Genomic DNA, 17,294 nt, shown 5'->3' on the forward strand with positions numbered 1-17,294 from the left:
TACGTCTTTGTCTTCCTTGATCGCCCCTTTTACACCTCGGTCATCCAGCGGCCCAACCGATTCTTTTGCTGGCTTCCTGCTTTTAATATACCGGAAAACATTTTTACTATGCTTTTTTGCCTCTAATGCTACCTTTTTTTCGTAATCCCTCTTGGCCTTCTTTATCTGCGCCTTGCATTTGCTTTGACACTCCTTATGCTGCTTCTTGTTATTTTCAGACGGTTCCTTCTTCCATTTTCTGAAGGCATTTCTTTTAGCCCTAATAGCTTCCTTCACCTCACTTTTCAACCAGGCCAGCTGTCTTTTGGAGTTCCGTCTTTCTTTTCCAATTTGTGGAATATGCTTGGCCTGGGCCTCCAGGATGGTATTTTTGAACAGCGTCCATGCCTGTTGTACAATTTTTACCCTCTCAGTTGTCCCCCTAAGTTTTTTTTCCAATGTTCTTCTCATTTTATCATAGTCTCCTTTTTTAAAGTTAAACGCTAACGTATTTGACTTCCTGTGTATAGTTACTTCAAGGTCGATATCAAAACTGATCATATTATGATCACTGTTATCAAGTGGCCCCAGTACCATAACGTCCCTCACCAGATCATGTGCTCCACTAAGGACCAAGTCTAGAATTTTTCCTTCTCTTGTCGGCTCCTGCACCAGCTGCTCCATAAAGCTGTCCTTGATTTCATCAAGGAATTGTACCTCTCTAGCGTGTCCCGATGTTACATTTACCCAGTCTATATTTGGATAATTGAAGTCACCTATTATTATCACATTGCCCATTTTGTTTGCGTCTCTGATTTCTTTTATCATTTCTGCGTCTACCTGCTCATCCTGGCGAGGCGGACGGTAGTACAATCCTATCACCGTCCTTTTCCCTTTTATACATGGAATTTCAACCCACAATGATTCAAGGGTGTGATTTGTGTCCTGCCGAATTTGTAATCTATCTGAGTCAAGGCTCTCGTTAATATACAATGCTACCCCTCCACCAGTCCGGTCCACCCTATCACTACGATATACTTTGTACCCCAGTATGACAGTGTCCCACTGGTTATCCTCCTTCCACCAGGTCTCAGTAATGCCTATTATATCCAATTTTTCATTTAGGTACGCTTCTCTCGCTGAAAATACCTTCATCTCCCTCAGAAACTATTTAGCCCTTACCCTGGTTCCCTGCTGTCAAGCCTCTTGAGACTTTTCAACTGTAAAGTCTCAATATCTTGAAGTATTACCCTGATACACCAGCAGACACCTTAAGTCTCCTCAATCTCTGAAGTTTCCCTTATTGAATAAACTCAGGCAATTCACTCACAGTTCCCTTTCTGTTAGTGGACATGGGCTGCTCCCAGCATGGCAGTTGGCGTGTGCGGTGTCGAACAGCGCTGACTGGCCACGAGCTGCTCCTGTCCCCTGCTTCGCGCCTCGAAAGCCACTGCTGAAGGTTGCTCCTCTTGCCTATCCTCCCTCGGCTCTGCAGCTGTGTGTGCGGCGCTCCCTGCTTTCCTCCTCTCTCTGCAGCCTCGGGCGGGCGGCCGATCGGCACTCCTCTCAGCGTGTAGCGGAGGTTGGGGCACCACTGCCTGGCCGGCAATGCCAGAGGTGTGGACGGGTGCCGGCCGGCGCTCCTCCCTGTGTGCAGCCGAGTCTGGGGGCATCGTTGCCCGGCCGGTGATGGCAGAGGTGCAGATGGGCGCCGAGGCTCGGGCAGCGCTGCGACCTTGAGGCAGGGGGAAGCCGCGGTCGGCTCCCGGCGACGACCTGGTCCGGGGAGGATGTCCGAGAGGCGGCCGTTGTTCTGTAACACCTCCCGCTCCGCCTCCCAAGTGAAACAGTCTGGACCAGGCAGCAACCGACCGTCAGCCCGCTGACTTCCGTGTCCGTGTGAGGGTTGAATGGTCCCGTCCTCAGCCGGTCTCCAACCAGGGTCCCTGAAGCTAGCTGCACCCGTGACCTTCTAGTCAGCGGCCATCTTTACAGTTATGTAATTTAAAGTATGTGCCTGAGGCAATAGGGAGTGAAGGAGTCCTTTAACTAAGCCGTGGCAAAAAGTGGCCTGTGGTAGTGTGGGCGCATGTTTTGGGTGCGTGCTAGACCAGTTTTTACTGCATCTGAGAAAAAGGGCATTTTTCAATGGGACGGGAAAAGGGGCTGCAGTAAAACTAAAACCAGTGTGCGCCTATTTACAGACTGATCCCTTAATGCTACCCATTAATCTAGTGGTAAGGGCTTATGCTCTACAGGTGTGGTGACCAGTTGGCACACGCCAACTGCTGATTAATGCTAGAAATGCCATACACGATAGGAAATAAAAAAATAATTGTATGGGTGCACGCCAAATCCAAAATTACCACCAGGGGGCACGCTAGCCTGGTGGTAAGTCTCATTTTGGTATGCGCTGCACACGCGTAGAACCTACTGTGTTTTTGTAAAAGGGCCCCTAAATGATTACTTCAGGGAGGCCTTTGGAGTCCCTATCCAGGGGTGATTAGAATGAATATTAGAGAGTAAAATACATGCTAAGATTATTGCTCTAAAGCTATCTGCAATTCTACCTTCTCTTATTCATCCAGACCAGAATGGTTTTACTCAAAATAGAGCCACCACAGATAACTCTGGATTATTCTGCAATATACTTTCATTGATATAATCATCTAAACAGCCTTTACTTGCTTTTTGCCTGGTTGCAGAGAAGGCATTTGATTGAGTTGAATGGTGATATCTATTTAGTGTAAGGTGGAACACTGTCAAACAGTTTATCTACATCTTTTACTAGCTAATTGTATATAAAAATTGTCCAAATTTGTTAAATTTCTTTCTAAAGATCCAATACTCCTCACTCATTATACTAGTCTAATTTTGTTGTTCATACGTATTGTTTAATTAATTTAGTTTGACTGTTATAATTAATTTCTTTGAATTTTTCTTATACCATAACATAGATTTCTGTCTGTTTATAATAATTACTCATTATTGCCTGACTGTAAGTATTTCAATAAAAATATACTACAAAACAAACAAAAAAAAATTAATATTCCTGTGTCCTTGTTTATCTGTATGGTTTTCTTGGTTGAACATGCTTTCCTATAATCAACTGGTGTTCCTTTCTGTCATTTTATTTTTTGTATTGTATTGTTCTTGACTGAGGTTAAGTGGTATTTCATTTGTTTCAATAAACTGTAAACTCACTGTACATTCATAAGGAATGGCATTGAAATTTGAACTTGGCTTCCTGGTTTTCAACCTCCTACTCTAATCACTAGGTTACTCTACCATTCCTTTACTTCCTTTTGCTTGTTTTCTCTGCTCCTCTTATTTAATAGCTGACCTTCCTCTAATCAGTTGTTTCTCCTACAGCCTTGTCATCCTATCAAGGTCTCTAATTAGAAATACATTTATGAAATGATGTCATGATCAGCTGTTGATGCAACCTCCTCCGCTCCTCTTATGGCCTGACCTACTACCAATGCCTCCTTTTCCTTTCCCCACTATGCCCTTGCCACTATAGCTGCCTCTTCCTCCTACTCCTAGTCTTGATCTTCCACGACAGACAATTCTGTTAGCAGATGCTGGTATTTTACATTTCTCCTGGGATAAAGCAGTGTGCTTTCCATGTTAGTTCACTGGAATACATAGATATAAATGATAAACTAAAAACAAACACATTATCTTTTTATGGGACTAAATACATTTTTGACTTAGTTTCCAGAAGTGGCATAGCCACTGGTGGGGGGTCCACCTTGGGGGCCTGAGCCTCCCACTTTGGGCTCAGACACCCTTCAAAATTGTGGTACTAGATACATGGCTGGTGGGGATGCCAAAGCTCTACCAGCCAAACAGATTCTCTGCTGAAGCCACGCCCATACTGCTGAAGCAACAAGGAAGCTGGCAGAGGGCTCCAGCTGCTGGTGCCGGCATCTCTGCGCATGCTCAGTTTATGCACTGAACTGAGAATGTGTGGAAGTGCTGGCATCGGAATCTGGAGCACCCTGCCGGCTTCCTCACTGTTTCAGCAGTATGTGCATGGCTCTGGCAGAGAATCTCTTCCGCTGGTGGGGCTTCAGCATTGCCGCCAGCAAAGGTATGATTTCAAGGGGTGGGAGGAAGAGAACTGACAGAAAATACTTAGGCTCCCCCCAGTCCACCCCTGGGTTCCCCCCCCCCCCCCCAAAAAAAAAAAAAAAAAATAAGTTCTGGCTATGCCACTGGTTTCCAGGAATTAACACTTCCTTCCTTAGATCTAGTTCTGTTCATATTTGTTTCTGTATGTTTTTCATGAGAATTATTGCATTCACATTAATACCTAGTCCCAGTAAATGATGGCTTACTGATTGTGAGGGAACATTAGCAAGATTTTTTATCAGGGCTCATGTGTGTTAAATATCAGCTGTTTGCTTTCAAGGTCATCAGGTATTGTGAATTTAGTACTTACCTTTCATTTTCTAATGACTTCAAGATTTCAGCACTCTGTTTCTGCCTACAAGATAAAATGAATCGGTTGACTGTTGAGCCGGATACAAGGTGCTCAATAGGAGACAGCTCATTAAATTCAGGATTTAAAAAAAATACGGTCAAAAACTACGCACTGAGTTTGGTACCTATAAATAATTACATACTATGTTTTTTAAACATGCATCTCAGAGGCCTATGTTGGCCTCTACTTGGAATTGTACAAAATATGATCAACTTCGTTGAAAACCTCATTATAACTTCATTATATAGAAAGTTGCTTTCTCACCACCACTGTGATGATGCTTCTACAGTGACATCCATTTGGATTAATGGCAAGAAGCCAAATATGCTTTCCAAGCTTTAATAACCATCTTGCCTTATTTACATATAGTCAAAATTATTTATCTGGTTCAACTCTACAGGTAGCGGTAGCATTCTGAAACCACTCCTGTAAAACTCTACAAACATTTCTCTTGGTGTCCGGAAATAATGGGACCCCCCCCCCCCCCCAATATTTTTCCAAATAACCCAAAAGCATCCTCCTTCAGCTGAGTACTTTATTTATCATCAGGATGGAGCTCCAATGCATCAAGCTTGCAAAACAATTGAGCTGTAAGTTAATAAAAACCGACAATTCATTTAGCCAACAGCTCAGTGGCATTGAAGACTTCATGAAGGTGTCAAGGTTGAAGGACATTTTGAACCAAGGCTATGCAAAGACACCTCTAGCAAGGAAGAAATAGCAAGATCAGTATATAAGCCATGCTGGACAACAAGTTGTGTACATGTAAAATAAATACATTTCAGGAAACAGGACTGAGGATATTTGGAGAGGTATACACCCAATAATAAGACATACCCACATATGTCCTGGGAAACATTAGAAGGAATACTGCACTGAATGATCAATCAATAGAGATATTGTAAAGATTAACCCTGGGGAAATTCTTTGCACAGGCTCAGAAAGAAGAGGTAGCAGGGGTCAGTCTGTGCCAGTCCAGGAGAAAGAAAGAGTACAGCATCACCAAGAGAGGTGACCACATAGGCTGGGATTAAGAAGGGGCACTGTCAAAACTTTCAGGAAAGAAAGTAAAAGTGCAGTGGGATTAGGTTTAGCCTGCCAGGAGGGGAGGGGGGGGGGAGAAGTCTCAATGGGCTGTGTTTGCATTAGCGCACCACCAGCCACTAACATGGCTTAGTAAACAAGGAAATGTATGGATCATTCTAATGTTATCCTACAACAGCAACCCAAGGGTCAAACCTAGGAGAGAGGACTGAGGCTGGAGGAGGAAGAGCTGAGGCAAGAAGCCTGGGGGCAGAAGTTAGAGCCTAGGCAGAGGAGTAAAGATCTAGGGAAAGAGAAATAGTGGGTGGTGAACCAAGTGAAAGAGGGAAGATGCAAAGAATGGGAAGATTGGAAAAAAAGTTTCTGGAGTCAAATCAGGGTGGGTGTGGAGAAGGCTGAGGGATCAATATTGTTAATGCTAAAGCATGACTAACAGAATGCTGTACCTTATCATAGAAGTTAGACATGATGTATTTTTAGACTTATCATTAATTTACAGATTTCACATTTTTTCCAAGTTAGTGCTACAAATGTCATTGCCCACAGGAGTTTGAAGATATCAGTGTGGCTTCTACTCACTTCCATCACTCCAGCATTAGGGCCCAGTAAAAAGCTGACTGAGAGGAAACCTGAGAAATTTGACCTGCTACATACTCTTCTGACTACTCAACAGAATCAACAGGGTCAAAAATCAATCAGAAATTCATTTTAGCTATGAGCTGCTAAAGTTTACTGTTGCACTTGGACACTGTGGGGTCAACTGCTTACATTTAGTAGGATGGGGCCAGATCCATCTTCACAGCTTAAATTCTTCCCCCCATGACTAAAACTGAGTGGTCCAGGAATTCAGTAAATTGTTAGTTGGATGGTGGATTAATTTAGCTTAAGTGTGTCATCAGGGGAGTCACTATAAGTGATACCAAGATATTTTAATTTAGAAAGTTCCCAAATAAAGGGGAAATGTGAAATGTGTGATTTGACTTAGTCGTCATATCGAAAATGCCCCTCCATGTTGCCTTTATGTTGCTTTCTCTCGCGCCATTCATATCATTGTGGTCAACTTGAAAAACAATTTAAATGTCTCTTTTACAAATGGTGGAATCTACTGTGCTCGTTCTGCAAATATGAAGAGATGGCTACGATAAAACGAAGTCTTCACTTTTCTTCAAAAAACCTGGTCCATATTAGATGACTACTGTTTTGACTAATGCGTCCTCCTAAGGTTTTACAATAACTATTCTCTCAACCTCAGCGTTAACCTTGCTCATAAATGTCTATTAACCTTTCATCCCACAGTAGTACAGAATCTGTATACGTTCTATTATTTGTTTATTTCTCTTGTTTAAAAATGTTGGCTGATTATTATTACCCAAATGTTGTATCTTGTACAATTTACAAAAAAAGCATTGACTTAACAGATTTACTTCTTCAAGGGGTGTGTGTGTGTGTTGTTGTTGCAGCAGCAGGACCATACTAAATTAAGATATACACAATCTTGCTTATATGTCGAGGGTCACATGACTCATCAAGCAAATAGAAAAATAAAACAAAGCTATATTAAAACCTATAGTAAAAAGCTTTTTAAATGTTAGATTTTAACTAAAAACATTTTGGAGAGACAAAGTTGTCTGTGCAGTATTATGGAATATAAATAGTATATACAAATGCCAAAAGGTCAATGGGAATGTTAAGAAAGCCGAACTTTACATTTAAGCGTAAGAAATAATAAATCCAATAAAAAAAGAACATAACATAAGAGTAGGCATACTGGGTCAGACCTATGGTCCATGTAGCCAAGTATCATGTTTTCCAAACAGTGGCCAACCCAGGTCACAAGTACCTGGCAGAAACCCAAATCAGAGCGGATGAGTGGCCTAATGGTTAGTGCAGCAGGTTGTGGACCTGGGGAAGCAGGTTCAATTCCCACTGCTGCCTAATGGTCAGCAGTGGGTTAAGATCCTGGGGAACTAGGTTCAATTCCCTCTGCAGCTCCGTGTGACCCTGGGCAACTCACTTAGCCCTCCAATGCCCCAGGTACAACATACCTAAGACTGTGAGCCCACCAGGGACAGTGCAAGTACCTGAACAGTCACATGTAAACCGCCTCAATTTGTACTTCAAAAGAGGTGGTATATCAAAAATTGAAAAACTTAAACTTACTATAGACTTTTCCTCCAGGAATTTGTCCAAACTTTTTTGAAACCCAGATACACTAACTGCTGTTACCATAACCTCAAGCAAACAGTTCCAGAGCTTAACTATTTATTGAGTGAAGAAATATTTCCTTATATTTGTTTTAAAAGTATTTCCATGTAACTTCCTCGAGTGTCCCCTAGTCTTTGACCGCTACTAAATGGACTTGGGAAAAATCCACAATTTCGGGAATAACTTGTATAAAATGTTTGTATGTTTGGGTAGCTTGCCAGGTGCCCTTGATCTGGATTGGCCGCTGTCAGGGATAGGATGCTGGGCTCGATGGACCTTTGGTCTTTTCCCAGTATGGCATTATTTATGTACTTATGTTTGTACATTTGGAATGAGTAAAAAATCGAATTACTTCTACACCACTCTGGATTTTGTAGACCTCAATCATATCTCCCCTCATCCGTCTCTTTTCCAAGCTGAAGAGCCCTAACCGCTTTATCCTTTCCTCATTCAAGAAGAGTTCCATCCCCTTTATCATTTTGGTCACTCTTCTTTGAACCTTTTTTTTTTTTAGATATGGTGACCAGAACTGAATGCAATACTCAAGGTGCGGACGCACCATGAAGCGATACAAAGGCATTATAGTATTTTCGGTCTTATTCATCATCCCTTTCCTAATAATTCCTAGCATCCTGTTTGCTTTTTTGGCTGCCGCCACCACAAACTGAGCAGAAAATTTCAGCCTATTATCTACAATGACACCTAGACCATTTTCTTGACTACTGACCACCAAGGTGGACCCTAGCATCAGGTAACTATGATTTGGATTATTCTTTCCAATGTGCATCACCTTGCATTTGTCCACATTAAATTTCATCTGCCACTTGGACACTCAGTCTTCCAATTTCCTAAGGTCTTCCTGCAATGTTTCACAGTCTGCATGTGTTTTAACAACCTTGAAAAGTTTTGTATCATCTGCAAATCTGATCACCTCACTAGTCATTCCGATTTCCATATCATTTATAAATATGTTAAATAGCACCCATCCCAGTACTGTCCTCTGCGGCACTCCACTGTTCACCCTCCTCCATTGAGAGAAATGACCATTTAACCCTACCCTCTGTTTTCTGTCCAAAAACCAAGTCCTAATCCACACCAGAACATGCCTCCTATGTCATGACTCTTTAATTTTCTCAGGAGTCTCTCATGAGAAACTTTATCAAAAGCATTTTGAAAATCTAGATACACTACATCAACCGGCTCACCTTTATCCAAGTTTATTCACGTCTTCAAAGAAATGAAGCAATTTGGTGAGGCAAGACTTCCCTCCCGACTACTCTCAACACCCCTGATGTCAAACTCTCCATATCCAGTGGTGTGCTGGAGCCGGCTCGCTCCTGCTCGCAAGATCCGGTTGTTAAATTTTGGCCGGACTTGCGAGCCGGTTGTTGGAAAGGGCGAGCCAGCTCTCCCTCCCTCCGCCCTCCGGATCCGGTCCCTCACAGATCCTACCTTGACTATCGAATTCTTCGGGGCAGGCAGTGTTGCCTGCCCGCTGCTATCGCTGACTTTCCTCCGCCGCCTGTTTGCGCTTTAAAAATGGCCGCCGAGACTTCCAGAGGCGGCCTCGCCAGACTTCTGTAAGTCTCGGCGGCCATTTTGAAGCGCGATCAGGCGGCGGAGGAAAGTCAGCGATGGCAGCGGGCACGCTACACTACCTGCCCCGAAGAATTTGATGGCCAAGGTAGGGTCAGTGAGGGACCGGATCGGGAGGGAGGGAGGAAGCAGGAGAATTTGTGAAACAAGTCGGGAGGGGGTGGCAGGGGAGAGAAGGGTCACTGCTGGGCATGGGTGGATGGAGGACAGGGGAAAGGAGGGTCACTGTTGGGCATGGGTGGATGGAGGACAGGGGAAACGAGGGTCACTGCTGGGCATGGGTGGATGGAGGACAGGAGAGAGGAGAGTCACTGCTGGGCATGAGTGGATGGAGGACAGGGGAAAGGAGGGTCACTGCTGGGCATGGGTGGATGGAGGACAGGGGAGAGGAGGGTAACTGCTGGGCATGTGTGGATGGAGGGCAGGGGAGAGGAGGGTCGCTGGCTATGGGTGGATGGAGGGCAGGGAAGAGAAGGGTCGCTGGCCATGGGTGGATGGAGGGCAGGGGAGAGAAGGGTCGCTGGCCATGGGTGGATGGAGGGTGGGGGAGAGAAGGGTCGCTGGGTATGGGTGCATGCTGGGCAGGGGAGAGGAGGGTCACTGCTGGCCATGGGTGGATGGAGGGCAGGGGGAGAGGAGGGGAGAGAGAATAAATGCTGGACATGGATGGAGGGGAGGGAAGAGTGAGGAAGGAGATAAGATAAGGGAAAAGGAAGAGAGGAGAAAAACTGCACATGAATGAAGAAAATAGGCAGAAGCTGAGGACCAGAAATGAAGAAGAAAGGAGGAAAGGAAAGAAATAAATGGAAAGGAAGCCCTGGAAACAGAGTTAAGAGGACAGATACCGTGTTTCCCCGAAAATAAGACACTGTCTTATATTAAATTTTGCTCCCCAAGACCTGCTAGGTCTTATTTTCAGGGGAGGCCTTATTTTTCGGGGAAACATCGGGGTCACTCCCCCCCCCCCCGAGATCGCCGGCTCCCCTCCTCGATCGGTGGCTCCCCCTGCCCTCAGTCGCTCCCGGAAGTAACTAACCTCTTAAATGCTTCCTTTCACCATTCATCTTCGCACTCGCCGCAAGCAGCAGGGCAGGCCACTCCTTCCTTCCGTGTCCCGCCCTCGCCTGACGTAACGTAACGTCAGACGAGGGCGGGACACGGAAGGAAGGAGTGGCCAGCCCTGCTGCTTGCGGCGAGTGCGAAGGTGAAAGGAAGCGGTTAAGAGGTTGGTTCCGGGAGTGACTGAGGGCGGGGGGAGCCGCTGATCGAGGGGGGGAGCCGGCGATCTCGGTTGGGGGGGGTGACCCCGATGTTTCCCCGAAAAATAAGGCCTCCCCTGCTAGGTCTTATTTTCGGGGGATGCCTTATATTTTCAAATTTAAGCAAGACCTCTACTAGGTCTTACTTTCGGAGGATGTCCTATTTTCGGGGAAACACGGTAGCAGCAGAATCGGATACTGGGCCAGCATGATCAGAAAAACAGTCACCAAAGGTAGAAAAAATCATTTTATTTTCATTATAGTGTTTGGAATATGTTCCCTTTGAGAATCAGGTGCTCAACATTAAAAGTTTATATTTATTTACTTATTTATGGCATTTTATCCCATTAAACATGAATCAGATTGGAACCTGGGATCATTTTTTTTTCCTGGAGAGAGTAATGCATTGCCCCCCCCCCCACCCACCCACTGGCTATAGCCAGCTGTGCAAGTTTGGGGGGCACAGAGGTGGATGGGGGGGGGGGACGCAGAGGTGGACGGGGGGGGGGGGGGGGGGGGCGCCGAGGTGGACCGGGGAGAGAGCCTGTTGTTAAAAATTTACCAGCACACCACTGTCCATATCCAACAACTTAAAGATACTTGGAGTAACGATAGACAGCCATTTATCTTTTGATAACCACGCCAAACTCACCACGAAGAAAATGTTTAATATGATGTGGATATTGAAACGAGTGAAGCCATATCTCCCATTCAACACTTTCCGGAACCTGATACAGTCCACTGTTATCACCCATGCTGACTACTGCAATAGTGTTTTTTTAGGATGCAAAACCCAAATACTGAAAAGACTCCAGACTGCCCAAAACACAGCAGCCAGACTTATTTTTGGCAAATCAAAATTCGAAAGTGCATCACCTCTTCGAGCGAAGCTTCACTGGCTCCCCATCAAAGAAAGAATAAATTTCAAGATCAACACAATGACCCACAAGATCATACATGGTGAATCCCCCGGCTACATTAGTGATTTGATCGACCTCCCTGCCAGAAATAGATCTATTTCTTCACGAACTTATCTGAACCTACACCTTCCCAATTGCAGAGGAATTAAATACAAGACCTACTATGCATCCAGTTTCTCCTTTTTGGGCAGCCAGCTTTGGAATGCTCTACCAAGACCTATATGATTAATTAACAACTACTTGCCCTTTAGAAAAATGTTGAAAGCTCACCTCTTTAAGCAAGCCTACTCTAATGTCCCAACCTAATCTTACCAACCTCCATTCCCAATTCTGTTCTGAATTCAATACCGACCTCATCATTGTTTTACTTATCCCTCTTCCCCATTCCCCCTCTACGCATCCCATCCTTCTCTTTTCCATCTCCCCTTTATTATATCCTTCCTTACCCCTTTCCCCCCAACTTATACTATCCTGTCTACCCTATTTTATCCTAATCATACATTATCAAACTCAACTGATCATACATTATTCAAGCTCAACTTCATAATGTTTTACTACCGTTTTGAAATTTCTGTTATAAGACTTTGTATTTCGAATTACTATGTAAGCCGCATTGAGCCTGCATTGTGTGGGAAAGCGCGGGGTACAAATGTAATAATAAATAATAATAATAATAATAACCCATGCTGACTCTGTCCTATTAAACCATGTCTGTCTATGTGTTCTGTAATTTTATTCTTTATAATAGTTTCCACTATTTTGCCTGGCACCGATGTCAGGCTTACCAGTCTAATTTCCCGGATCACCCCTGGAAACCTTTTTAAAAAAATCGGCATCACATTGGCCAATCTCCAAGAACTAACAAAAAGCTTCTAGGGCAACTATCAAAAAAAGCCGCCATTTTGTGTTGTGCCACCAGCTGAGAAGCTTTTTCTTTTTTTCTGATAGTTGCTCTAGAAGCATTTTGTTAATTCTTGGATGGTCTGAATTATTAACCTTCTTTCCCCTGAAGCAGCCTGTAGAGGTGAACAGGGAACCCCTGTTGGGATTTGAGATGTGTAATTCAGAAGAGATGCCGGATGCAGCATACTGAGAAAATAAAGAGACTGCAAATCCAAGATAAGTACAGTATATTAGTGTGGGCAACATTCATTTTGCTTTGTTCAGCTCATTCTGTATCTGTGGAAGATATTTTGTCATTTATAGACATTGATAATGTGAAAGTGGAGTTTTCTTATGACTCATGATTGAAAAGAGCCTCTTACGATTCTGAAGGCGTTAGCCTTACAAATAGGAGTGACTACGATATTCACTGAAGTCTTTTTTCTCCACTTTATATACATTGTTAGAGATATACATTTAACAAATTAAATGACATTCCTAGAGATACAGAATATGTTCTAAGGTAGAAATTGAATATAGATATATGATATTGAATTCTACAGATTCCTTTTAATATAAGGTAATTGAAATCACCCATTATTATAGGACTGCCCAATTTGCCAGTTTTCCTAATCTCTGTAAACATTTAAGTACATAAGTATTGCCAAACTGGGACAGACCAAAGCCCAGCATCCTGTTTCCAACAGTGGCCAATCCAGGTCACAAATACCTCGCAAGATTCCAAAAAAGTTCAATACATCTTATGTTGTTTATCCCAGAAATAATCAGTACATTTTCCCCAAGTCAACTTAATAATGGTCTATGGACTTTTCCTTTAGGAAGCTGCAAAGGCCTTTTTAAAACCCCGCTAAGCTAACCGCATTTACCACATTCTCTGACAACGAATTCCAGAGGAATTACATGTTGAGTGAAGAAAAATTTTCTCTGATTCGTTAAATTTACTACTTTGTAGCTTCATCGTATGCCCCCTAGTCCTAGTATTTTTGGAAAGAGTAAACAAACGATTCATGTCTACACGTTCCACTCCACTCATTATTTTATAGACCTCTATCATAGCTCCCCATAACTATCTGTCACGTCTGTGGCCGTGACCACCCTCAGCCTTACCTTGTTTCTGGGGGTCAGCCTCTGTGCTGGCTTCTGTCTGTCTCTGTGTTCGTTTTGTCTCTGGCTCTGTGTGCTGATTACCTCACTAGACCTCAGCTGTGTGGGCTATGCCTCTCTGGGGAGCCAGCATCTAAGATGGCTGCCGCCTACTCTGTGCCAGCTTCCAAGATGGCTCCTGCTTGTCTTTCCTGTGTATTCACTTCCTATGTGTTCCCAGCCTTCCCTTGGTGTGAGTGTGTTTCCTGCTCCTGTCCTGCGCTGGTGAGATCATCAGTGAGGACCTTCATAAGGAAGTGCTGTGCTAGCATTCAGGGCCTTTGCATGGTGTTATGCCTTTAGGCCAGGTCAGGTTAGTTAGTGTTCTGCTGCACTACTGCTTAGCCTTTCTCTGGGTTCTGGCCCAGCTTCTGTTTGTGTCTGTGGACTGCTAGTCCTTCTGTGGGGGCTCTGCCCTTCTGTTTGTGTCTGTGGACTGCTAGTCCTTCCGTGGGGGGCTCTGCCCTGCTACTCTGTGTCTGTGGACTGCTTGTCCTTCTACTCCCTTGCTCTGTGTTTGGAGTCTGAAGCCTTCAGCCACTCTCCCTCGGTTTGTGGTGGGAGTCTGTAGCTTCAGCCTGACTCTGCTAGTTCCTGGGGTATTCTATCGTCTGCTGCCTGTCTCCGACTATTGCCTGAACCCTGATATTCTCTGCTTGCTGCCTGCCTCTGACTACTGCCTGAACCCCGATATTCTCTGCTTGCTGTATGTCTCTGACTATTGCCTGAACCCCGATATACTCTTCTGCCTGCTGCCAGCTCTAAGACTCCGTTAGTTCCTGGTTACTCCTTCTGTTTGCCTGACGAGTTTGACTCCTGCTTGTTCCTGACTTTCCTCGCTTGCTGCCAGCCCTGACCTCTGCTGGTTCCTGTCGAACCCTGCCTCTGCCTAGCTAGGGCGTTTACCCTGAGTGCCTATCCTGAACCCTGCTTGTATATCCTGAGGGTATATCCTGAACCCTGCCTCTGCCAAGCTAGGACGTTTACCCTGAGTGCCTATCCTGAACCCTGCTTGAATATCCTGAGGGTATATCCTGAACCCTGCTTCTGCCTAGCTAGGGCGTTATCCTGAACCCTGCCTCTGCCTAGCTAGGGCGTTTACCCTGAGTGTATATCCTGAACCCTGCTTGTATATCCTGAGTGTATATCCTGAACCCTGCTTGTATTTCCTGAGCGTACATCCTGAATTCTGTCTCTGTCTAGCTAGTGTGTATTTCCTGGGTGTTTATCCTGTATCCTGCCTCTACCTAGCTAGTGGGTTTACCCTGTGGGTATTCCCTGAACCCCGTTCCGCCTAGCTTGCTGCGTGCCCTAGTCCTTGCTCCTGTTACGCTTTTGTTCGTCTTGTCTCCCTGGTCTGTCTTGTGTTCCTTGCTAGTGGCAGCATAGCAGCTTTCAGGCTGAGTCTAGTAGTTAGTCTAGCTTCCTCGTGTTCCCTGACCCAGGGTGGGTCCTCTGGATCTCCAGTTCTAGCCTCGTCCTGCAAGTCCTGCCGACCACCCGCATGCTGCAGCTCAACTCCAGGGGAACGGTGGTCAAGTGCAGGTGAAGCTGTTCCTGTTCTGCCGGTTCCAGTTGCCTGCCTCCATCCCGACTCCAGGCCAGAGGTCCAGCCCTGTCCTTCCGTGTATCCAGTTCCAGGGTGGTCTTGCCTGCTGCTGCCGCTCCTCGGCAGTGGTCCAAGGGCTCACATATTCTGGTTCGGCCTCGAGGACCTGACACCATCTTTTCTCATCTGTCTGTTCGTTCTGTCCAGGTGTACAGGCCTACAAGAATATTCTTTTCCTTCATTCACACATGGAATTTTTATCCATAATGATTCCATACTACTATCTGTTCCATGTGGAATGTTTACTTTATTTGACTCAATTCCCTCCTTAACATAAAGTGCAAACCCCTCCTCCAATTTGAACCTCTCTATCACTGCGATACAATTTGTAGCCTGTTAACACACTGTCCCATTGATTGTCCTCTTTTCACCAAGTCTTTGAGATGCCTATTATATCTACCTCATCATTTAGTGCTATATACTCTAACACTCCCTTCTTATTTTTTTAGGCTTCTAGCATTTGTATACAGGCACTTCAAATTGTGTTTTTTCCTTGGATCTACAAGTTGCTTAGAAGTTGAAGGGGATAATGTGCATCCTTTATCCAGCTCTCTCATTATACTTTCAGCAGAAACCTCTCTACTGGGATTCCCTAAATAAGAGCATAAGCACCGCCATACTGGGAAAAGACCAATGGTCCATCAAGCCCAGCATCCTGTCTCTGACAGCGGTCAATCCAGGCTTCAAGAACCCGAACCCGGCAACCCCCCCCCCCCCAAAAAAAAAAAAAAATAATAATAATAATTTTTAATAATGTTCAATGGACCTTTCCCTCAGGAATCTGTCCAAATCCCCTTTAAACTCCGTAAGGCCAGCTGCTGTCACTACATTTCCCAGCAACAAGTTCCAGAGTCCAACTAACTACATGCTGAGTAAAGAAAAACGTTCTCCTCTTTGTTTTAAATCTACCATATTCTAGCTTCATCTTGTGTCCCCTGGTTCTATTGTTGTTTTAAAGTGTAAACAAAAGCTTCACATCTGTCCGCTCTACTCCACTCATTACCTTGTAGACCTCTATCATATCACCCCTCAGCCGCCTTTTCTCTAAGCTGAAGAGCCCTAACCTTCTCAGCCTTTCCTCATAGGGAAGTCGTTCCATCCCTTTTATCATTGTCGTCGCCCTTCTCTGCACTTTCTCCAATTCCTTTATATCTTTTTTGAGATGCGGCGACCAGAATTGGACATAATATTTGAGGTGCGGTCGCACCATGGAGCGATACAACGGCATTATAAAATCCTTGTGTTTGTTTTCCATCCCTTTCCTAATAATACCCAACATTCTGTGCGCTTTCTTAGCTGCCACAGCACACTGAACAGAAGTTTTTAACGTGTCTTATCCACGATGACTCCCAGATCCCTTTCTAGGTCTGTGACTCCTAACGCGGAACCTTGCATGACATAGCTGTAATTTGGGTTCCACTTACCCACATGCATCACTTTGCACTTGACAACACTGAACTTCATCTGCCACTTGGACGCCCAATCCCCCAGTCTCGCGTGGTCCTCGTGTAATCTTTCACACTCCTCCTGCGACTTGACGACCCTGAATAATTTTGTCATCTGCGAATGTCCTGTTTCAATAGTATCCTTCAAGGATACTCCACACCAAACCATGCACTCCTGGGCGACTGTCTGCTTTCCTCCTCCCCACCCCCAAGTCTAGTTTAAACGCTGCTCTATCTCTTTTTTAAAAGTTAGTTCCAGTGGCCTTTCAGAACAGTCTCCCTCATCCCAGAATGTCACCCAGTTCCTAACAAATCTAAATCCCTCATCTCTGAACCACTGTCTCAACCACTCATTGAGACTTCGGAGCTCTGTTTCCCTTCTGGGTCCTGCACGTGGAATGGGGCGCATTTCCGAAAATGCTACCCTGGAGGATCTGGACTCCAGCTTTCTACCTGAGAGCTTAAATTTGGCTTCCATTTTCCTATGTCATTGGTACCCACATGTACCAAGACAACCAGCTCCTCCCCAGTACTATTTAAGATTCTGTCTACGTGACGCATGAGGTCCGCCACCTTCGCACCAGGCAAGCAAGTGACCAGGCAATCCTCACGTCCACTAGCCACCCAGCTATCTACATGCCTAATGATAGAATCACCAACTACAACAACTGTTCTAACCCTTCCCACCAGGGCAGAATTTCT

General features: G+C 44.8%; 1 protein-coding gene across 2 annotated transcripts in view; it reads right to left on the reverse strand.

Annotated features, from left to right (window-relative positions):
- Nucleotides 1–17,294, reverse strand: part of LRSAM1 (leucine rich repeat and sterile alpha motif containing 1) — a 1,377,704-nt gene that overhangs the window by 586,864 nt on the left and 773,546 nt on the right. For both annotated transcript variants that reach the window (XM_030206572.1, XM_030206573.1), the window contains exon 14: nucleotides 4,427–4,471. In XM_030206572.1, the coding sequence (XP_030062432.1) occupies nucleotides 4,427–4,471 (45 nt within the window). The remainder of the gene's footprint in view (nucleotides 1–4,426; nucleotides 4,472–17,294) is intronic.

Source organism: Microcaecilia unicolor, chromosome 6 (genome assembly GCF_901765095.1).
Source record: "Microcaecilia unicolor chromosome 6, aMicUni1.1, whole genome shotgun sequence".
Classification (NCBI taxonomy): Eukaryota; Metazoa; Chordata; class Amphibia; order Gymnophiona; family Siphonopidae; genus Microcaecilia; species Microcaecilia unicolor.